Here is a 24,284-nt window from a genome sequence, read left to right as displayed (position 1 = left end):
ATCACTTTGAATATATTCAATTACGATCTAAACACATATTGTCGAGGCCCTGGAATGTGATAACAGCAGATTGTTGTCTCCCGCATTCCAACGAAATGACCAGCTGACCTTGGTAAATACTGTCTACTAAACGATGTATGATTGTACTTGGGGATCAATTTCTCCTAAAGTCGACAATAATTAGAAAAAAAAAGAAAAAAAATGAATGCAATTAGTATTTTCTAAGCCCTCCTTAAGTCGACAAAGAATAGAAATACATACATATTAATAATAATGTAGTTAGTATTTTATTTCAGTTGACTTCCCATTATCCAATAATAGTACAGAGAGCTCCGCGAACGGGCTATCGCTGTGATGAGCTTGTGACGTTACGTTTGGCAATGGCGGTTAAACACATAATAAGTGCGAACAAGGTAGATTCTTTAGAAGATTTCGACATAAAGCCGATAAAAAGCTGTTGTCACAGTAAGTACCTAATTCTGAATGCTGAAATGCATATCCGCCGAAGGATGAAAATAATTAAAGTGGAGAAAAAAGAACACCGAGCGACAAGCCAGTAGGAATTGGGCCCTTCGCGAAGCGCTACTTACGGTACCAGCATTTCCAGTGACAATATCTATACGCATTAACTAGTTTTGCTTTCGAAATGCTCGACCGCCAAAGCTAACTTTGTACACCATCGCTTGATTGTCACCGCTCTTGGCAGTCGTAGAAGTTGGTTTATTTCGGAATAATCCGGTCGGTTATTTGTCATTCCTGCCAAGTTCCTGACTGACAACTGACAACCATGGGACCGTTGGTAAAGGTCTTTTCTTTACCTTTAAAATAATTTTGACAACCAGTGCAGTACTATCGCTCAGACGTGTATTTATATTCGCAGTGGACAGTGTTTTATGACTACGGAGGAAGTGTTCCTTGTTTCTGTGATGTAAGATTGTTTATGAAGATGCAACTACTAATAGGAAGGTCAAATTTCCATGGTATTCTAGTACCTGACTCCATAAGCAGTGTCATGGAAGCCGTACATTTGACAGTTTGAATAGTGTAATGTATTTTAGTAAATTGTATTTATTATTTTGTTAGTAATGAAAGTACTTAGTACACAGACATATGTTTGAAACTTAAAATTAAATATGTGTTATATTTTGTCATATTTACTCAAACCTTCAATTATTTTTCTTTATTTGTTAGTTATAAGTAGAGAGCTATTTTTTAGATATTGTATTTGAAGTATACAATAGGGTTTATGAAGTAGACAATAGGGTTTATGCAATGTAGAAAGCATGTGCATTAATTGTTGTGTCATTAACAAAGTCGTTTGTACATTAAATATAAATAGATATAATAACGCAGATGTATTACAGATTGACTACATCTACAGGATGACTGTATGGAGGTTCAGGTGACAGACAAAGACCCAAGAATAAAAGGGTTTTGTTGAAATAATGAAAAGTTGAGAGAAAATTAATAATTTTCTATACTTTGGATAAATAACAGTGATTCATGCATGCCAAATATATTTCCCAAGCCCTGCCTGTAAATATACTGAACCGCAATAGAAACGTCACCATGGATAGATATATGAGAAACCTCATTTGTCCAAACACTGTAAACATACTTTGATACATATTAAAAAGATGAAACTTGGCAAAACTGATCATCAAGGTTGAAATTAAAGTGTCAAATGTTCTTAAAGTGAAACACAACACTAGTCTCCGAGAAAATGGCATCACAAGTCAGTATCTCGTGTGTCTGCCATGTGCATTGATGACTGCCGTGCAACATCGATACATGGAAAGGATGAGGCGGTTGATGAAGGCCATAGGCACTTGAGCCCACACTCTGAGGAACGCCTGACGCAGTTCAGCTGCAGTTGTCGGCCTTGGTCGGACGTCATTCAGCCGTCTTTGAATCTCGTGCCACAGGTGCTCAATGGGATTTAAATCGGGACTGAGAGCGGGCCACTGCATCGTTCTGATGCCATTCTGCTGGAGGAAGTTTCTTGTTGCTCTCGCAGTGTGGGCACGGGCGTTATCATGCTGAAACTCGTGGTTGCGGCGACGTGCCAAATGAGGTATGGCGTGTGGTCTCAAGACTTGATCAATGTACCGAGCTGCTGTGACACCATTGTCTCTCCCTGGACCGATGTTCTGGAAGACCACAGGGCCGCCCCTCTGAGACAGGACCAATTCCACCCCACACCATGATGCTCGAACCACCCCACGAGTCTCTCTCAACAACACAAGCATCCGAATAACGTTCCCCCTGGCATCGCCAGACTCTCTTTCTGCCATCTGCTGTTGAGATACAGTAACGGCTCTCGTCTGAGAAGAGGACTCTTCTCCACTGCTGGTTGCGCCAATGCTGGTGCTGTTTTGCCCACTGAAGACGGTCTCGGCGATGACGTGGTGTCAGAATGGGTCCTCGGTGGGACCTGTGACAGTGGATGTGTCTGCTCGCCAATCGTCGACGTACGGTGTCCGCACTAATGTGTCGCTGGTGTGTCCCCATGGTCTGTCGATCAGCAGTAACAAAGCGATCTTGAACATGCTATCCCACAATCTGACGATCCTGACGTCGGGTGGTGACCCTTGGTCTTCCACTACGTGGTCGGTCATCTGTAGTGTTGGTGGTCTGGTACCGTTGCTGGAGCCTGGATATGGTCCTTATGTGGACTTCAAATGCATTGGCTACTTGCAGGACGGTTTGTCCAGCTTGCAATCGTCCAAGGGCTTGGTGTTGCTGATTTTTTGTCAGTCTTGGCATGTGGTAGCAATTCAATAACGAAAGAATATTATCCGATCTGGGTGGATTTTTATAGGGCAAGAAATGGGGGAACGCATGTGCATTTCAATTTGCACGGTTCATCAAGTGCATCAGGTTACCATGGCCATTGCCGTGGTGCGTTTGGGCGATCGGTTTTATTGTCATCTGCTTTTTTTATCATCAAATTTCATTTTTCCGGACAAGGTAATGTTAGATTTAAGAAACTTTGACAAAAATTAGCCAGATATTTAAATGACAACTTTTCATGCAATGTTACTTTGGATGACGTTTCTTTTGCGGTTTAGTATATATTGACCCCAAAAATATATATCCTATAAGGTCGTTTCATCATGCAACAAAAAATAAGTTCACAAATCAATTCATAGTTAATCGTGTAACCATGATAGCAAGTCATTACATTATTCTGGTTACTATTATTTAGTATTTAAAATAATAAAGATATGAAACCCTAACCCGCAAAACACTCACCTAAATTTGAACTCCAATCGAGTATCCATAACCATGGTTATAATGAAAGTATGTTAGTCCAAATGTGTTATTGTACTTGTATAACTATTTCAATTAAATACCTCTTAGTCCTGGTTGGTTTAGGTATGTGCAAAATAGTGTATATTGTTATGAATATTAACTTACATCAAAGGGCATAACCCAAGACAGCTGTTCGCATTCCATATGAATATTCAGAATGAAACACTTATTTATCACGTTATGTAAATATTATCCCGGTGATGAATAAAACCGGTGTTGGGCAATGGTAAATGTACACTGTATGTACTTAATGTCTTGTTCTATGTTGCTTCTGTGTGAGTGAGTGACTGAGTTGGGTTAAACGCCGCTTTTAACAGTATTCCAGTTATGTCACGGCGTGTCACCTTTATGTGGGAGGAAAGCCCGAAGTGATGCAGGTCTCAGACGTTTACCACTTCGGCGAAACCCACGACCACGGGTATGGTGCTGACAAACCTAGAAACATAATTGGGGCGAACCGGGATTCGAACCCACAATCATAGGTTTCTGGCGTGCCCAAGGGACGCAACTCTGCACAGCGAATCGCGGCGCCTTGGACGACTGGGCCACCCGCGCCCCTCGCTTCTGTGTAAACCATGTACAGTACATGAATGTTTTTTTTTCCCTTGGTTCTCCAATAGCGAAGTTCTGCTGTACAGCAACCACAAGATGAAGCAGCATACAGCATACAGCATACAGCATACAGCAAACAGCAGCTTCAAGTCAGAAGTGACCAAGATGCATGACAAATACTCTGGATTATGGAAGGATCACCGATTGACATGTCCTACTTTATGAAGGATAGTAACCAACAAATGAAGTGTAATGTTATTCTGAGGAAAGAAATGATAGTGTGTTGCACCGTGTCAGCAATATAATTGTCATTACACTGCAGGCTGGTATGGATAGCATGGGCAAGATTAATTGGGGTGAACAGTAGCGTTTTTTTAAAATTAATATTTCTGGTTGTGAGGCTCAAACGATCCAAGTAAAACAAAATACGGTACGGATGAGGTACAAGGACATTGAGTCAGAGATCAACTGCACCTATTTTGTGTATTCCAAGTATTCTGCCAATAAAGCCAAGTTAAAAACATAAGGTAACTGACATTTCATATTTTCCACTATCCAGTTGGACCAATATGTTTTATGATTACTGGTCCAGAATAATGCACTGGTGTTCAAAGACAATGTGAATGAACATATTGATTTAGTATGATTTGGGATATAAAAAAAAGAAATTCCTCCCAAGAAACAGTATTCCACTGTGGCAAATACGCAGGTTGATTTACAGTTTATTCCCAATTATAAGATGAGTGGGCACTTAGTTTTTGCCGAAAACAAGTTCGTGATTAAGACCAAACTTCCATTCATTGGAAATGTTTCCAAAGAGGATGCGCGATCATTACTAACACCAAAGATGACTTTGTCACAAAGCACAATGATATGTCACTGAGTAGTGGATCAACGCCTGCAAATCATCTGGCATCCAAGTCTGTACAAATTCATTGAGATACTGCAGGACAATACAGAGATTACAATCCAGTTAGTTTGTTGCCAACCAAGAAGAGTTTTGAAACCTAGACCATGCGCGTGTGAGGGAGAAGAGACAGACCATGCCCTTGTGAGGGAGAAGAGACAGACCATACCCGTGTGAGGGAGAAGAGACAGACCATGCCCTTGTGAGGGAGAAGAGACAGACCATGCCCTTGTGAGGGAGAAGAGACAGACCATACCCGTGTGAGGGAGAAGAGACAGACCATGCCCGTGTGAGGGAGAAGAGACAGACCATACCCGTGTGAGGGAGAAGAGGCAGACCATGTCCGTGTGAGGGAGAAGAGACAGACCATGCCCGTGTGAGGGAGAAGAGACAGACCATACCCGTGTGAGGGAGAAGAGACAGACCATGCCCTTGTGAGGGAGAAGAGGCAGACTATGTCCGTGTGAGGGAGAAGAGACAGACCATGCCCTTGTGAGGGAGAAGAGACAGACCATGCCCTTGTGAGGGAGAAGAGACAGACCATGCCCTTGTGAGGGAGAAGAGACAGACCATGCCCTTGTGAGGGAGAAAAGGCAGACCATACCCGTGTGAGGGAGAAGAGACAGACCATGCCCGTGTGAGGGAGAAGAGACAGACCATGACCGTGTGAGGGAGAAGAGACAGACCATGTCCGTGTGAGGGAGAAGAGACAGACCATGTCCTTGTGAGGGAGAAGAGACAGACCATGCCCGTGTGAGGGAGAAGAGACAGACCATGACCGTGTGAGGGAGAAGAGACAGACCATGTCCGTGTGAGGGAGAAGAGACAGACCATGTCCTTGTGAGGGAGAAGAGACAGACCATGACCGTGTGAGGGAGAAGAGACAGACCATGCCCGTGTGAGGGAGAAGAGACAGATCATGTCCGTGTGAGGGAGAAGAGACAGACCATGTCCGTGTGAGGGAGAAGAGGCAGACCATACCCGTGTGAGGGAGAAGAGACAGACCATGCCCTTGTGAGGGAGAAGAGACAGACCATGCGCGTGTGAGGGAGAAGAGGCAGACCATACCCGTGTGAGGGAGAAGAGACAGACCATGTCCGTGTGAGGGAGAAGAGACAGACCATGTCCGTGTGAGGGAGAAGAGACAGACCATGTCCGTGTGAGGGAGAAGAGGCAGACCATACCCGTGTGAGGGAGAAGAGACAGACCATGCCCGTGTGAGGGAGAAGAGGCAGACCATACCCGTGTGAGGGAGAAGAGGCAGACCATGTCCGTGTGAGGGAGAAGAGACAGACCATACCCGTGTGAGGGAGAAGAGGCAGACTATGTCCGTGTGAGGGAGAAGAGACAGACCATACCCGTGTGAGGGAGAAGAGACAGACCATGCCCGTGTGAGGGAGAAGAGACAGACCATGCCCTTGTGAGGGAGAAGAGACAGACCATGCCCGTGTGAGGGAGAAGAGACAGACCATACCCGTGTGAGGGAGAAGAGACAGACCATGCCCGTGTGAGGGAGAAGAGACAGACCATACCCGTGTGAGGGAGAAGAGACAGACCATGCCCGTGTGAGGGAGAAGAGACAGACCATACCCTTGTGAGGGAGAAGAGACAGACCATGCCCGTGTGAGGGAGAAGAGACAGACCATACCCGTGTGAGGGAGAAGAGGCAGACCATACCCGTGTGAGGGAGAAGAGGCAGACCATGTCCGTGTGAGGGAGAAGAGGCAGACCATACCCGTGTGAGGGGGAAGAGGCAGACCATGTCCGTGTGAGGGAGAAGAAACAGACCATGCCCGTGTGAGGGAGAAGAGGCAGACCATACCCGTGTGAGGGAGAAGAGGCAGACTATGTCCGTGTGAGGGAGAAGAGACAGACCATACCCGTGTGAGGGAGAAGAGACAGACCATGCCCTTGTGAGGGAGAAGAGACAGACCATACCCGTGTGAGGGAGAAGAGACAGACCATACCCGTGTGAGGGAGAAGAGACAGAGCATACCCGTGTGGGGGAGAAGAGGCAGACCATACCCGTTTGAGGGAGAAGAGACAGACCATACCCTTGTGAGGGAGAAGAGACAGGCCATGCCCGTGTGAGGGAGAAGAGACAGCTTCTCGTCAACCAGGAAACAGTTAACGGTTATTACAATGCTGTTTCACTTTAAGCTTGACTGTGCCTCATGTAAATTTGAGATGTGAAGAAAAAACATAATTGTGTATTTTTGTGTCGCAAATCTATGTGTTCCTAATCTACGGTGGCCCATAAGGGACATGGAGTCTGTTTTTCAATATTTTGATATTTCACTTACTAGTATCGTAACCTTTTGCAAATTAACACGATTTGTCATACAAATATGTGATAAATCATGTATAAAGAAGATATTGAATCGCTGAAAAGTGAAGCGAAAATGTCAAAAACTAAAATCAAAATGACAAAAACAAAAAAGAAAAGGTCAAAAACTAAAATGAAAATGTCAAAAACAAAAACGAAAATACAGGAAACTATTTTCACCACACTTACGCACACAGTGAGAAAGAGGGGCACGCACACAGCCATACACGCACACAAACAGAGGCACACGGGCACACAGAGAGGAAGAGGGGCACACATACACAGAGGCACACGGACACACGCACACAGACAGAAAGAGAGGCACACACACAACACAGACAGAGACACACACGCACACACAGAGAAAGCGGCACAAACACAGAGGCACACGGACACATGCACACAGAGAGAAAGAGAGGCACACACAGAAAAACGCACACATAGAGAAAGAGGCACACGGACACACACGCACACAGAGAGAAAGAGACGCACACACACAGAAGCACACGGACACACACGCATTAAGTGAGAAAGAGAGGCACGTACACAAACAGAGGCACACAGACACACACACAAGAAAGAGAGGCACGCACACAGACATACACAACACAGACAGAGACGCGCACAGAGGGAAAGAGAGAGACACACACACACATAGGCACACGGACACACCCACACACACAGAATAAGAGGCTCACACAGAAACACACTGACACGCACACACAGAGAAAGAGGCTCACACACAGAAGCACACGGACACACACACATACTAAGTGAGAAAGAGAGGCACGCACACAAACAGAGGCACATGGACACACACACACACAAAGAGAGAAAGAGAGGCACACACACAACACAGACAGAGACACACGTGCACAGAGAGAACGAGAGGCACACACGAAGAGGCACACGGTGAGAAAGACAGGTACGCACACAGACACATACACACAAACAGAGGCACGCGGACACACACGCACACAAAGAGAAAGAGAGGCACACACAGAGACACACATAACACAGACAGAGACACACACGCACACAGAGAGAAAGAGACACACACAGACGAAACACAGAACATAGACACACACACAACACATACAGAATTTCACATACACACGACCCGTGAAGATCCGGGTTAAAATAGGTCTTCAGCAACCGCTGCTTTCCGTAAAAGACGACGATGCTTGTCTTAAGAGGCGACTGTTTAATGCATGCCATTGTTTCACAATTGCGTGGATCGATGCTCATAATGTCGATGACTGGATTGTCTGGTCCAGACTCGATTACAGACCGGCGTCATATAGCTGGAATATTGCTGTGTGCGGCGTTAACACAACAAAAAAACAACATAAAAAACCACACACACTCACATGGCTGTCTCTGGAAACAGGAATAGAACTATGTACACCTATTGCTCTGTTTAATGCAATTAGCAACGTTCTGTAGTCAAACTCAACAACCGCTTTTGCTCTTCCTCCACCATACTCGTCCATGCAACAACTGCTATGACGTTTCATGTCACTTCGCCCCAGGTCACGCACGTATGTTACAGTATTGCAGTACAAAGAAAGTCTGTCAGCATCGCATTTCATGCTTAAAGGTGCAGCAGCACACAATAGTGGCGGAAACAAAGTTGAACGTTTTGCGACAGAAGACACAGTTACAATAACCACCGACACAGAACATCACTCATGTATTTACAACGCTCTTGTGGGAACCATCGGCCATGAATTTACAATGGACATTGTTCTGTGTCATATGATTGAACTGAAGCCAATTTATATGAAGAGGGGAATGTCCAAGTTACTCTCCATTCCTTAAAAATAATGGAGCAGAGGCCCATTATTTGAAAGTTATGGAGAGTTACGAGGATATTCCCCTACTTTTACACTTTGACAAATTATTCTGTTGTGGAAAATATTTGAAAAATAAACCAGAACTCTTTGTAGACTGTATTTATACTGTGTGAGTCGCCCTTGCATGATGCACGAGGAATGCGTTCTCTGCCGCTGTAGCTCGTGCGCCAAGCTCCGTCGCGAGCTGACATTTACAATGCATGGTACACGGCTCTTCAGAATTTCGTTGGGTCCTAAACTAGTATTTATCAACCGCTTGCATATTGTCAAAACATGCTGACGGAAATAATAGGAAATATAGAGCCCCGAAAAAGGATATGTAAATATAATAACCTGATTTGTATTTCTCGTCAAAGGTTTATCTAATTGCTGTAAATATGAACATTGTTGTAGATAACCTGCGCTAACACAATATTATATACATATTATTTTGAGCTTTTAAGCATTATGCAAAATTATGAACATGTTTAATAGTTAATTTCACACAATTCCTTCATGTGCCGCTATAGCTGAGGTTGACAATTACACGTTTTCAAATCTAATAATGTTTGTTTGAACCCCGTTGTCGACACATGTTTTCGGAAAGAAATTGAAATTATTTACTTGTCAATAAATGTAAAAAATAGTCTTTTCCAAGTGGAAACATATTCAAATGTTGGTTCAAGATAATGAATAGTTGACAAACAACTCCCCATTCCTGAAAAGTAATGGAGTATTCAAACCATAGAGTGACGTCACACATGTGTTATAATAAAATTTAAATTTAAAGCCTACTGATTGGTGCATGGGATTGGTGACAATCCCTCACTGAACAGGTTATACAATGATACTGTATACTGTAATAACGGTTCGTGACTGTATACTGTAATAATGGTTCGTGACTGTATACTGTAATAATGGTTCGTGACTGTATACTGTAATAATGGTTCGTGACTGTATACTGTAATAATGGTTCGTGACTGTATACTGTAATAATGGTTCGTGACTGTATACTGTAATAATGGTTCGTGACTGTATACTGTAATAATGGTTCGTGACTGTATACTGTAATAATGGTTCGTGGCTGTACACTGTAATAATGGTTCGTGGCTGTACATTGTAATAATGGTTCGTGGCTGTACACTGTAATAATGGTTCGTGACTGTATACTGTAATAATGGTTCGTGACTGTATACTGTAATAATGGTTCGTGACTGTATACTGTAATAATGGTTCGTGACTGTATACTGTAATAATGGTTCGTGACTGTATACTGTAATAATGGTTCGTGACTGTATACTGTAATAATGGTTCGTGACTGTATACTGTAATAATGGTTCGTGGCTGTACACTGTAATAATGGTTCGTGGCTGTACACTGTAATAATGGTTCGTGGCTGTACACTGTAATAATGGTTCGTGGCTGTACACTGTAATAATGGTTCGTGACTGTATACTGTAATAATGGTTCGTGACTGTATACCGTGATAATGCTTCGTGACTGTACACTATTATAATGGCTCGTGACTGAACACTATTATAATGGTTCGTGACTGTATACTGTAACAATGTTTCGTGACTTTACACTGTTATAATGGTTCGTGACTGTACACTGTAATAATGGTTCGTGACTGTATACTGTAATAATGGTTCGTGACTGTACACTGTTATAATGGTTCGTGACTGTAGACTGTTATAATGCTTCGTGACTGTATACTGTAATAATGGTTCGTGGCTGTACACTGTAATAATGGTTTGTGGCTGTACACTGTAATAATGGTTCGTGGCTGTACACTATAATAATGATTCGTGGCTGTACACTGTAATAATGGTTCGTGACTGTATACTGTAATAATGGTTCGTGACTGTATACTGTAATAATGGTTCGTGACTGTATACTGTAATAATGGTTCGTGACTGTATACTGTAATAATGGTTCGTGACTGTATACTGTAATAATGGTTCGTGGCTGTACACTGTAATAATGGTTCGTGGCTGTACACTGTAATAATGGTTCGTGGCTGTATACTGTAATAATGGTTCGTGGCTGTACACTGTAATAATGGTTCGTGACTGTATACTGTAATAATGGTTCGTGACTGTATACTGTGATAATGCTTCGTGACTGTACACTATTATAATGGTTCGTGACTGAACACTATTATAATGGTTCGTGACTGTATACTGTAACAATGTTTCGTGACTTTACACTGTTATAATGGTTCGTGACTGTACACTGTAATAATGGTTCGTGACTGTATACTGTAATAATGGTTCGTGACTGTACACTGTTATAATGGTTCGTGACTGTAGACTGTTATAATGCTTCGTGACTGTATACTGTAACAATGGTTCGTGACTGTACACTATTATAATGGTTCGTGACTGTACACTGCTATGATGGTTTGTGACTGTAGACTGTTATAAAGCTTCGTGACTGTATACTGTAACAATGGTTCGTGACTGTACACTATTATAATGGTTCGTGACTGTAACAATGTTTCGTGACTGTACACTATTATAATGGTTCGTGACTGTACACTGTTTTAATGGTTTATGACTGTACACTGTTATAATGATTCGTGGCTGTATACTGTAATAATGGTTCGTGGCTGTACACTGTAATAATGGTTCGTGACTATACTGTAATAATGGTTCGTGACTGTACACTGTAATAATGGTTCGTGGCTGTACACTGTAATAATGGTTCGTGACTGTAGACTGTTATAATGGTTCGTGACTGTACACTGTTATAATGGTTCATGACTGTACACTGTTACAATGATTCATGGCTGTATACTGTAATAATGGTTCATGACTGTACACTGTTATAATGGTTCATGACTGTACACTGTTATAATGATTCGTGGCTGTATACTGTAATAATGGTTCATAACTGTACACTGTTATAATGATTCGTGGCTGTATACTGTAATAATGGTTCGTGACTGTACACTGTTATAATGGTTCATGACTGTACACTGTTATAATGATTCGTTGCTGTATACTGTAACAATGGTTCGTGACTGTACACTGTTATAATGATTCGTTGCTGTATACTGTAATAATGGTTCGTGGCTGTACACTGTAATAATGGTTCGTGACTGTATACTGTAATAATGGTTCGTGACTGTATACTGTAATAATGGTTCGTGACTGTATACTGTAATAATGGTTCATGACTGTACACTGTTATAATGATTCGTGGCTGTATACTGTAACAATGGTTCGTGACTGTACACTGTAATAATGGTTCGTGACTGTACACTGTTATAATGATTCGTGGCTGTATACTGTAACAATGGTTCGTGACTGTACACTGTAATAATGGTTCGTGACTGTAGACTGTTATAATGATTCGTGGCTGTATACTGTAATAATGGTTCGTGACTGTACACTGTTATAATGATTCGTGGCTGTATACTGTAATAATGGTTCATGACTGTACACTGTAATAATGATTCGTGGCTGTATACTGTAATAATGGTGTTACCCTCCCCCCCATACAGGTCAGCACAGATTCCAGACAGAAACAGATACCTCCAGACTCTGCTGCTGTTCCTGGTATCGTTTGTACAGGTATTGTTTCCCCTCTCAACAAACATACATTGTACAGGTATTGTTTCCCTTTTCAACAAACATACATTTTACAGGTATTGTTTCCCCTCACAACAATCATACATTGTACAGGTATTGTTCCCCCTCTCAACAAACATACATTGTACAGGTATTGTTTCCCCTCTCAACAAACATACATTGTACAGGTATTGTTTCCCTTTTCAACAAACATACATTGTACAGGTATTGTTTCCCTTTTCAACAAACATACATTGTACAGGTATTGTTTCCCTTTTCAACAAACATACATTTTACAGGTATTGTTTCCCCTCACAACAATCATACATTGTACAGGTATTGTTCCCCCTCTCAACAAACATACATTGTACAGGTATTGTTTCCCCTCTCAACAAACATACATTGTACAGGTATTGTTTCCCTTTTCAACAAACATACATTGTACAGGTATTGTTTCCCTTTTCAACAAACATACATTGTACAGGTATTGTTTCCCCTCTCAACAAACATACATTGTACAGGTATTGTTTCCCCTCTCAACAAACATACATTGTACAGGTATTGTTTCCCCTCTCAACAAACATACATTGTACAGGTATTGTTTCCCCTCTCAACAAACATACATTGTACGGGTATTGTTTCCCCTCTCAACAAACATTGTCACATTGCTGTCCTACACTGTGTAGACAGGTGAAGGGAGAAAACTCAACTCAATACTGCCCTATATTATGTAGACAGGTGAAGGGAGAAAACTCAACTCAATACTGCCCTCTATTATGTATACAGGTGAAGGGAGAAAACACAACTCAATACTGCCCTCTATTATGTAGACAGGTGTAGGGAGAAAACTCAACTCAATACTGCCCTATATTATGTAGACAGGTGAAGGGAGAAAACACAACTCAATACTGCCCTATATTATGTAGACAGGTGAAGGGAGAAAACACAACTCAATACTGCCCTATATTATGTAGACAGGTGAAGGGAGATAACACAACTCAATACTGCCCTATATTATGTAGACAGGTGAAGGGAGAAAACACAACTCAATACTGCCCTCTATTATGTAGACAGGTGAAGGGAGAAAACACAACTCAATACTGCCCTCTATTATGTAGACAGGTGAAGGGAGAAAACACAACTCAATACTGCCCTCTATTATGTAGACAGGTGAAGGGAGAAAACACAACTCAATACTGCCCTATATTATGTAGACAGGTGAAGGGAGAAAACACAACTCAATACTGCCCTCTATTATGTAGACAGGTATAGGGAGAAAACTCAACTCAATACTGCCCTCTATTATGTAGACAGGTGTAGGGAGAAAACACAACTCAATACTGCCCTATATTATGTAGACAGGTGAAGGAGACACCACTTATGTCCGACTTATCTGGTACGGTGTACGGTGTACGGTGTACGGTGTACGGTGTACCAATGCATTATGCATTTCTTCACATACCCTAGTTCCCAACATTCAGCATCCGCTGCTGCTGATTCCTAGTCCTGTTTTATTGACGTGTTTGGGAGATACCTACAATGTTATACGTGTATCTCTATTAACCATCAGCATGTTTCCTGAGACACATATATTCCACAAATACAGTCGCTAACACGATATGGCCCTATATAATGCATGACCCATTCAACCTTTACACAGATTGGTGCTGCGGGCATACATTTCTACTTCTACAAGCATAATGCTATTTCAGCGGTCCATTCCATCCTTGGTTTCCAGATAAATCAGTCAATTATAACCATGACGTCGAACTTAGATCAGAATGTATATGAAGAAAACTGCTGAATCTATTATCCTGAATGCTGTATAAACTGTCCTGCCGTCACTTATTACATACATTACCACCGTTTAGATAAAATCGGTTAATTTTCATTCACTTTACCATTATAAAATCGAATCATTTTCAGAAGTTGATACAATTTATGGATAATATCTTTGGCATAAATTACAGAAATGAAATAGAACAGGTCACATGACACCGCCCGTGGTGGTTTTGAGTTTTCACAATATGTGACTTAAAAATAAATAAATATGTGATCAGGATGGACATGTGTCCTCGTACCCCGACCACGTGAAAGTCCAGGTGCTGTCAACAATGGTGTGCCCGACACCACACTCCAGATTAATAGACGATTTACTCAGTTAAAACAAATACTTCATGTTAGACTGAATATTATGGAACGTTAACTATATCGACATGCCGCAGGTGACCCAGTTGTCAAAGGCGCCGCAAATCTATTTGCAGAGTTGCGCCCCTTAGACTATTCAGGATCCTATGATTGTTGGTTTAAAGCTCCCATTATTACCCTTGATTTGTCAACACCATACCTGTTCACATGGATTTCACCAAAGTAGTGAACGTCTCAGAAATGCATCAACTGAGTCCTTAAAGCCGGGATAAAACTGAAATACTGTGGGTAGCTGTACACATTGTGACGCTTGTCCATGTTGTGTCTGTGACAGGGGGCCAACAACTGTATCATCGGTATCACGCTGCCAGACCTGCTGTGTCTTCTCCACGTGGACCTGAAGACCGCAAGCACCATCTTCCTGAGTTACGGCTTGGGAATGTGCCTGAGCTCTGTGGTGGGCTTCTTAATCAAGGACCGCGCGGACACCTCACTGCTCATGGCATCCACCTTAGTCGTCAATTCAACAGTACTAGCTCTCCTCCCCAACTCTGGCAACGTTGCAGTATTCGGCTGTCTCTACCTCATCAGTGGCGGGTGCACGGGGATGCTGTATTTCGGTAAATATTTAGTGAGTGGTTGGGTTGGGTTATAGGTTGCTATATTTGTTACATGTTACATCAACTTTAGATGGGAGGGGAGCCCGAAGTGAGGCAAGGCTTGGGAGTTAACGTTTGGTAAAATACACCAAGAGAAACAGGTGTGGATCCTGACAATACAAGGATGATAATCAGAGCAAATTCTCGGATTCGGAACTACGATCATAGGATCCTTGAACGCCTTAGGCACGAAATTCTGCACTGCGAATTGCGGCCCAAAAAGTAACGTGTATAAGTAACCTATGGTGTAATGCGGGGTTTCCCATTTTCGCGGTTGTTAGTCAGAAATGACGTTAGATATATCCGTGACAAAAATATTGTTTTGGGGTAATTTCTTTTTAAGAATTCCGAAGAATATGTTTTTAAGTTTTCTTATCAATATTATGTAATTTTACTGCTTTGAAACATCGATGTCGGCGGTCATTTTGTAGAGCGGTTTACAGAAACTTGCCCATCTGGACGACAATTGCCTCAAGAGCGGGATACGTCTACTTGCCCTTGAAGCGGGTAAACAATAAAGTTGGGTTTGTTTTCAACAGAGGGAATATTTTGAATCAGATCCGAACAGAGATACTCCCTCAAACCATGTCCTAAATCATCCGCTTGCCCTTCTATAATATGTTTAAGCAACTGTTGTCTCAAGGAGATCATAAGTAGATAGAATGTGAGGTCTCTTGCAGAAAGTATGCTTCGGACCGATATGATTGGTAGAAACGAATGCCCGTTAAACTGCTTGCCGGGGATATATAAGTTAACAACATTATTTATATTTCTGAAGGAAATGTTCCCCCAGAATGTAATATTTCGTCCTTTTTTCCACACAGGACGCAATTTCTAACCTATTAAATCGCATTTAAAGGCAGACACACTACTGGCTGGGTCCCTCACATTTAACAAGTAGCTGTTCAAATAATATGATAATCGGGTAATATCTTATCAGGAATTAGTTTCTTTGGGTTGTGAATATTTACTTGATGCAGAGTGTGCGAATTTTGCTATATTCAATTACGTGACTTAGATGAAGAAGATCCAAAGCAAGACCATGTGCACGCAACGGACATAGAATGATGCTAATTGTAACGAAAACCTATTTAATATCGTGGTGTATGTATATATTTATATATTTATATTTATTTTGATCTAGCTCTCATTTCATAACCTTCACGTTGTGTTCCAAGTAATACTGCCTCCAAAAGAGACGCTTGACCTTCACATTCGAAGGTCCTTTTCCCTCTGGTTTCAAAAACATCAAGGATAAGGCTATTCCCCTAAAAAGGAATTGGTCAATCCCACTAACCATTTTTAGACTAGATCAGGAGTTTAAGTAGAATTGTCATTTAAACAAAGATACTTTTAATACCAACTAAGTCTGTTTTATTGACATGACTCAACTGCTGTTTTGTAGGTCGCCTCGTCCAGAACGAGTTGCTCTGGCCCGCACATACTTTTGGTTTGTACCTGATGGCGTCCGGGTCTTCGCTCGCTCCAATCGCTCTGCCGCTCCTTGCTACCACGTTCTTATCTACCCGCCCAAACCAGCTCCATCACCACAACAACATCACCGACACGCAGGTGTATGATCAGCACTTAGCCTGTGAAAACTTCTCTACCAACATTGAATACATCTTCTTAGGTCTCTCAGTTCTAAGTTTGCTTGTCTCATCATCTTTAATGGCCAACCACTACAACCTGCTCAACAACGGCTACATGATCAAAGCAGCAGAATGTTGTGTCAAGGCAAATGGTGACGTTCAAGAGGCACTGAAGAGGAGTATGAAATGCAGTGTATTTTTTGTGTTAGTCATGTTGATGGCATTTACTCTGACAGCCTGTCTAAGTACCTATATTTCACTCCTCGTTACGTATGGCATTCGCTCGCGTCTCCGTCTCGACGTCGATGCCACCTCCCTTCTCATGAGCACCTTCAGCCTGGCTGTGTTCCTCGGCAGATTGTCCAACATGTTTCTGTCCCACAGAGTCTCACCAACAGCCACCATGTCCTTGAACCTGGCGCTTACCATTGCAGCTTCCGCCCTGCTGCTGGCGTACAGAGACACCAGCCACTGGGTCATCTGGATCAGCTCTGCTGTCATTGCATTTGGAGCTGGCCCCATCCTACCCGGCTTCCTCGCGTGGACGAAGCTGCACATGGATCTGACTCCTAATGTTCTGAATGCTATAATGCTGCCTAACTATGCTGGGTCTGTGTCGGTTGCGGCAATAACAGGCATGGCTATGGACACGAGAGGGGCTAACTCATTTGTTTACTCAAATGCAGGCGCGTGTTTTTTACAAATACTCCTTTATTGTGTCCTGCTTGTGATTTCTAAAAAGAAATAAGACCTTTTAATTTTTGGGTTTTACATATGGAAGTTGAAGACTAAAAACGATGTTTGCCGAGACGCCGAACAGATAACATATGCAGAATACTGGATGAGACCAAATATCTCGAATCCAGATTATCTATGATGAGAAAGCATGTAATTAGAAGCTCAGCAGAGTCCATGGAGAACCACTATCCGGGATCCCAGACTGACTGACTGACGATGTGTGGCACCACAAGACCATCCACAGATTACAATATCATTCTTGAAACAATGTTTGATTATGTACCTTGTGGAATATGAGCTGAACTATTAACTTAGAAATCTATTCTGTCATATTTCATATATCAAGTATTAGCATCAACATTTAAGCAGCATTTGCATCTAAACGATCTAGACATGTGTGCTAAGTTCAGTTACACTTAAAAAACATTGCTCGACATCGATTTTTTTCTAAATGGCATATAGCGCATTCAGATTTACACGTCTTGATTCACATCCAGTGTCAGCACAAACTCCGCAGTAACGATATCTACATGACCACCAGCAAGTGACACATAATTAATTCAGCATCACTTAAGGCAAAGTGTGCGACAAGGTGCTGGATTATATCAATATACATTGGCTATGAATTGCACAAAACGCCTGCATTACAGCTGTCGTGCATCATTTGGTTGGTGAGTTGGATCTAGAACCCCTGTCCCAGCACAAGCACACTGGACACACAGGTGAGCAGACTCGACTTAGTCGGCTACCGTTTGTAGCACGCACTAGCTGATTCCCAGCAGAGAAACTTGGAAGGTAAACAGATATTTCCTAATACGTTCAGAAAAGCTTCTGGTTACATATCGTGACAGACGTGTTCTTGTTGAGGAACGTTTGCCTCGGTAGAGTTATATTCCATTATGCTGGTTTCACACATATTTGGAGTTGACTAACAATTCATCGTGTGCTACGTGTGTATCTTGTTTTTGAAGTTAAGGCATTTGTATTTCTGCTGGTATGTTGGGTGTATTTTAGCTTCTTCCAATAATTTCTGAAAATAATAATAATATTGAAACTTTAGCACACACTACCCAATTGGGTAAATGAGCAACAGTGTGTGTCTAATACAATCAAGTAATTGCAAGTTCGCGTTGTTTTTCATGACAAGCGCAATACCAGACTCTACTTTATAATTGAGGAGTGCTGATACAACAGTAGGTAACCGTGAGCTGACTCTGGTGCTTGTCCAGCAACACATGTACAACACCAGGTTCCAATCCAAATTAATCAAACAATACCCAACAATATATACATCCTTTATGAATATTTATTTCAGTCCTTGATTTATATCTATATCTCTACATATCAGTACATAGGGATCGCTCGCTAAATAGAGTGCGTACTTGTGTGCTTCATCTTTGATAAAGGTATGTAGGGCGATTTTACAGAGTCATTACTCCGCAAAAGGAATTGTATCAGTCGGACACTACATCAGTAGATCGTTTCGGTTCTAAGTGTGGTGTACGTACCTATTGGGTACTTCGTACGTAGGTCGACCGCCTCCGTGGTCCGGGGTTCGATCCCCTGCCACGTCATACCAAAAGACGTTAAAAGGGGGCACTTGTTGTTACCCTATTTGGCGCTCGGCATTAAGGGGCTAAAACAAGGACTGGTCGGCTCGGAGTCAGTAAACTGTGTCTGAGGTATTCATGTTAAACTGCGGCATACGTCATTAGGTCTATACGTGTATGGGGCTGTTTACCAACCTGTAGTGCTTTGTGTACGCCTGTGGGTCTGTATGACAACACGCTTCTTTGTCAGTACATCCCTAGGTCAGTACATCCCTAGGTCTGTGCATCTTTAGGTCAGTACAACTTTAGGTCTGTGCATCTTTAGGTCTGTGCATCTTTAGGTCTGTGCATCTTTAGGTCTGTGCATCTTTAGGTCAGTACAACTTTAGGTCTGTACATATGAGGACCTGTATGTCCGTAGGCTATACGTTACTCGGTTTGTAGGTCTACCTTTCGGATATGTTTAAATGTACAGTGAGATTTGCTAAATCTAACTTATTTCTCCGCACATTTAAAGTGGTGCGGGGAAATTGTAGCAGTTGAAATTCTCTCCAAACTATGAATCTCTATCGGTGCAATGAATGTGTTCTTAAATAACGTGGTTACAACCAATATGAGTTTGTAGGAAAATTGCTTGCATGTTTCTGCTCCATATACATAAAAGAACAGTTTCGTGTAACTTCATTTGATAGTCATCAAGAATGTAAGGAAAGATTATTTTTAGTTAATTTGGGTTAGAATCTAGATTGTATATTTCCGTTTCTGAAATCCTAGTATTTACTATCTGTTTGAAAAACTCTCTGATGCATTTCGTTGTGCAGGTAGATGCTCATCACTGTGTAGTGTGTCCGTTTCTCCATCCTCAGATTCTCCGCCATGTCGCTGCCAAATTTTGGTTCAATGTTGCCGTCTCCCGGTGACCTTCTCTCGTCTGCTGCTGACCGCCTGAAGTCGCCTAATGATGACCCACCAAGCAAACCTAAGGATGGCCCATCAACTAAAGAAGACCCCACAGGCTCTTGTGAAGGGGGACAGTCCACTAAAGAAGACACCCCATGCTCTGGCAATGGTGGAAAATCGACTGAAGAATATAAAACATTGCTTGAGGAAAATGCGAAACTTCTGAAAAACAGAAAAGAAGAAGCTAAACAGATCTTCATTAAATATATATTGCCGTTATTTGTGGGAGTTACCGCAGGTGCTGTTATTGGTGGTGTTGTAGGGGCCACTGCATTTAAACCTGCTAAATGTACCACCTGTCAAAGTTATAGCCCCTTAGTTCTTAACCCTGTACCAGGCATATTCGATCCCCTAACCCCAAAAGAAATGGAACAAATTGAAGAACTACTGATAGAATCAGAAATCGTGGATAACCGAACTTCTCCGCTTGGTTTTAACTCCACCTATGTCGCGTCAATGTCCATGTATCCGCCTGATAAAAATGAAACTTTGAAATACTACCAAAACCAGAGCAGTTTTGTCGGCAGATTTGCAGAAGTTCATGTGGTAGGAACGACAGAAATCCGGATCCTTCTAGTGGGGCCGTTGAATGTTGAGCCAGTGGCTGTACAAACAATGTCATCACTTCCAGCTGACTCCAGGCATATTGATGTGGTCATGAATAAAGAACTGGAAATATTCATCCAGCCAGTGATGACAGAGTTGAAGCCCATCCTGGAAGAAAGCTTTGATGGAGCCACGTATCCCAGGGATCTTGCTGTCAACTTCAAGACTGGATTTAACCGGCCTGGACCCACAGGCCGTGAAATCAGGTTTTCACTACATTTTCGGGGTCTTGGTGAAGTGGACAAAGATCTGTTTCATGTGCTCCCTGTTTCTGGTGTCATCTCATACAGTGGAAGTTCACTTGAAGACTGGCAAATAAGGGAACTCTTTTACTTGAACCAGGGCCCCTTTACTAATGCTAGTGAGCTCCTTGCAGCTTATGCTGAAAATAGTATTAATAAAGTTCATCTTCCCGAAGGCTACAGAAAAAGTCTAAATGAAAGGGTATTTCCCCGGAGTCTGGCAGAAAAAAGAGAAAATAGCGAGGTACCACCACCAAGAAGTTATTCCCCTGGGAGACCACGATATACGATAAATAACTACAACATAACGTGGATGGGTTGGAACTTCGCCCTCAGTAACAACCCAATGCGTGGACTGGCCATCTACAATGTTCACTTCAGTGAGGTTCGGATTTTGTATGAGATGGCGCTACAAGATATCCTGGTGAGACACACTGCCGACACCCACGGAGAAAACAACGCCGTGAACCTATTGTCCTCCTCCAACATTGGGGAATACGAGGCAGTAATACCTGGCGTCGATTGCCCAGAGAGAGCGACCCTGCTCAACACGACATACTGGAACACTGTGCTGCGAGCAGGGACAACGACCAGGTCAATCTGCGTGTTTGAAGGAGATGGGGAAATGCCATTGTGGAGAAGGAGGGCAAACAGATACGCTGCTGGCCTAAGGGACAACTACCTGGTAGTGAGAGCCACATCCAGGGTAGGTAACCTGGATTTTACAATGGAATATAGATTCCATCTGGACGGAACTATAGACACCAACATCCACAGTTTCGGCTCGTTGCAGGGCGCCTTCTGGGATTCTAACAGTTCAAATATCTTCGCCGCTTCTGACAAGAGAAATGCGTTTGGCTACAACCTTACAGACTACGTTGGCGGTATATCTGGAAGTCATTCGTTCAACTTCAAGGTGGACCTAGATGTGGAGGACACGCTGAATTCCTTTCATGAAATCTCCTGGAAACAAGGCCAAGCAGTGTCAGCACTTCGGTCATTAAAAGATATCAAGGAAAGCCCTAACTACTTTGTGTCCAACGCCACACTCTACCCTTCACTTGAAACTATCGGCGAGGAAAGGGGTTTAGTTAAGGCCGGTAAGCCGCAAGTGTGGCTGGTATCGTCTAAGGATACTTCCTACTCTGGCTACCAGGTGACACTAGACACTTCTCTCATTGACTTTGTTCAGGACAAAGACCCAGGCGCAGACATGTCATCGTTCACTAAGCACGACCTGACAGTGCTCCTGCGCAACGAGCAGGAACAGTACTTCACCATGCCATATGACGCCAACACTATGCCCAACTCACTGGTCAACCTGGATAAACTGACCAACCCGTCTGAGAGCACTAACAACACCGATATCGTTCTCTCCATCAACGTGGGCTTCATGGACATGCCCCGCACAGAGGACATACCGGTACAGCGCCGTCAGTCGGCTTCCTTCCATCTCCAGCCCTTCAACATGTTCCACGGTTCCCCGGACCAGGACCTCCCCTCCTTCTTCCACGTCGCTGACGGCAGCATCAAGGACATGCCAGCTGACTTTGACAGCTGTACTGAACCAAGGGCCCCACTGGAGACCGACTTCCTTTAGTGATTTCAACATGAGTATACGGCATGCAAAGTTACACCTGCACAAGACATCCGGTAGTGGGACAGGTCATGTTTGTTCATAGTGTTATAGATGCCAATTTGCTTAAAGGGAGATCAGGCTAGCTAATTTGATTGAAGCCATACAAATCCTGCTCTATTTGTCTGCGTGTTCAATTTGTATAATATATATTTATCTAGCAGCTGATGTTTACTCTTATTGCATGCAGATAACGTATCAGTTTGTCACAAGTCACTGATTACAACGTCTAGACCTAGCCTGAAAAATTGGCATCAGATCGTGAAGCATAGTATCGCTTTTAAACTATTATGAACAGTATGGAGTCGTCACATCAGGTGTCCATAATAACGTTCAATATTATTTTTCCGCTTCCATTTTGTTTTCCTGAGGCTGAACCGCGACCATCTGGATTCGTGGCGCCATATATCAAACTAAATATATATGATGATATATTTTCTACATATTCTCAGACTAAAAGGTATCGGCCTGGCGGGTGTTCTCCACGAAGATCCGAATTGTTGAAGCCTTCCCCGTCAACTGTGCCCTCCTAGGCTCTGTAGGGTACTCACCACCTACCCTCCATCAGCAGTGTTAAACCTAGGTGATATCTACTCATGCGAACAGACATATGCTTAAGTGTTAAATTTATTAAGAGGTCAGACATTTATTAAAGGCAGTGTGGAGAGTCTGCTCATAGCATTTGAACTCCCAATATCTATCCAGTATTTTGCGATCCTTTCAAAGTACTGTTTATGACTCCAACTGAAAATTTCTTTTAAGTTGAACCTCAACGCCCCCAAGCCGCTCCAATCCCCAAAACACACATACAGACAATTGATAAACCACATACACGCCTACAACAAATATGCTTTAGTTCCCAAATATATATGTATGTCCCTGTCTTCATTAATGTTTTAACTGATTGTGTGATAAAACTTTTAACTGTACAAACACGTGGTAATCACATGTTCTTTTGTCTGTATAAATGCTTCTTTGAATTCTTATTTGAATTAAACTCCGTTGGGTTCCTACTCCATCAGTTGTATTCTCTGTATCAGTTTGTATTATACTGTGTAGCTCTCTACTGTATAACAGGTACAGCGACTGGTGCGGATGATTAATATATGTGTCCAGGGTGTGCCGACAGGTGTGGGTACGACCAGAACACAGAATATATCTCATGGGTCTGTTACAGGCCACGGGAACCAGGAAAGCTGACGTCAGCTGAACAGTCATTTTATTATGTTCGTGGTGATAACGAGATTTGTTTCAAACGTGGTTGAAAACGATCATGCATGCGATGATTCAGCAGGACGTCATATGATCCAGGCATAGTTTACCTCGCATTAAAATGAAATATTTAAATTCCTCAACTCACCTTACTCATCTCTTGAAGCAAGTGTGGATGATGATTGATGTTGGTTGGTGAGTCGTTCACTGTCTCTTGACGCAAGTGTGGATGATGATTGATGTTGGTTGGTGAGTCGTTCACTGTCTCTTGAATCAAGTGTGGATGGTGATTGATGTTGGTTGGTGAGTCGTTCACTGTCTCTTGAAGACCAGTAGGACTCCCAGAAGACCGAAACCATCACCCTGCATTCGGAGGAGGAGACGTGAGATGTTTCCACTATTTTGACTTTTGTTTAGTCTCTGGCTGAGAG

The 24,284-nt window shown here is 42.6% G+C and overlaps 1 protein-coding gene across 2 annotated transcripts; it reads left to right on the top strand.

Annotated features, from left to right (window-relative positions):
- Positions 1 to 18,276: 18,276 nt before the first annotated feature.
- On the top strand, positions 18,277 to 23,991 carry LOC124142938 (amiloride-sensitive amine oxidase [copper-containing]-like). Of its 2 annotated transcripts, none has more exons than XM_046511697.2 (2): positions 18,277 to 18,369; positions 20,064 to 23,991. In XM_046511697.2, exon 2 carries the CDS (start codon positions 20,074 to 20,076, stop codon positions 22,603 to 22,605), a length of 2,532 nt encoding a protein of 843 aa, XP_046367653.1. In that variant the 5' UTR covers positions 18,277 to 18,369; positions 20,064 to 20,073; the 3' UTR covers positions 22,606 to 23,991. The 2 variants fall into 2 exon arrangements, with proteins under 2 accessions (XP_046367653.1, XP_046367652.1); XM_046511696.2 differs by having other exon boundaries at positions 18,305 to 18,442.
- Positions 23,992 to 24,284: the final 293 nt, after the last annotated feature.

This window comes from Haliotis rufescens, unplaced genomic scaffold (assembly GCF_023055435.1).
Source record: "Haliotis rufescens isolate VD_foot unplaced genomic scaffold, xgHalRufe1.0.p SCAF_6, whole genome shotgun sequence".
Taxonomy (NCBI): domain Eukaryota; kingdom Metazoa; phylum Mollusca; class Gastropoda; order Lepetellida; family Haliotidae; genus Haliotis; species Haliotis rufescens.
Note: the sequence above shows the minus strand (reverse complement) of the source record. Positions and strands in the feature narration are given on the sequence as shown.

Bases quoted from the DNA above. Each gene is read 5' to 3' on its own strand.
- LOC124142938 (XM_046511697.2), top strand. From the start codon at position 20,074: ATGTCGCTGCCAAATTTTGGTTCAATGTTGCCGTCTCCCGGTGACCTT.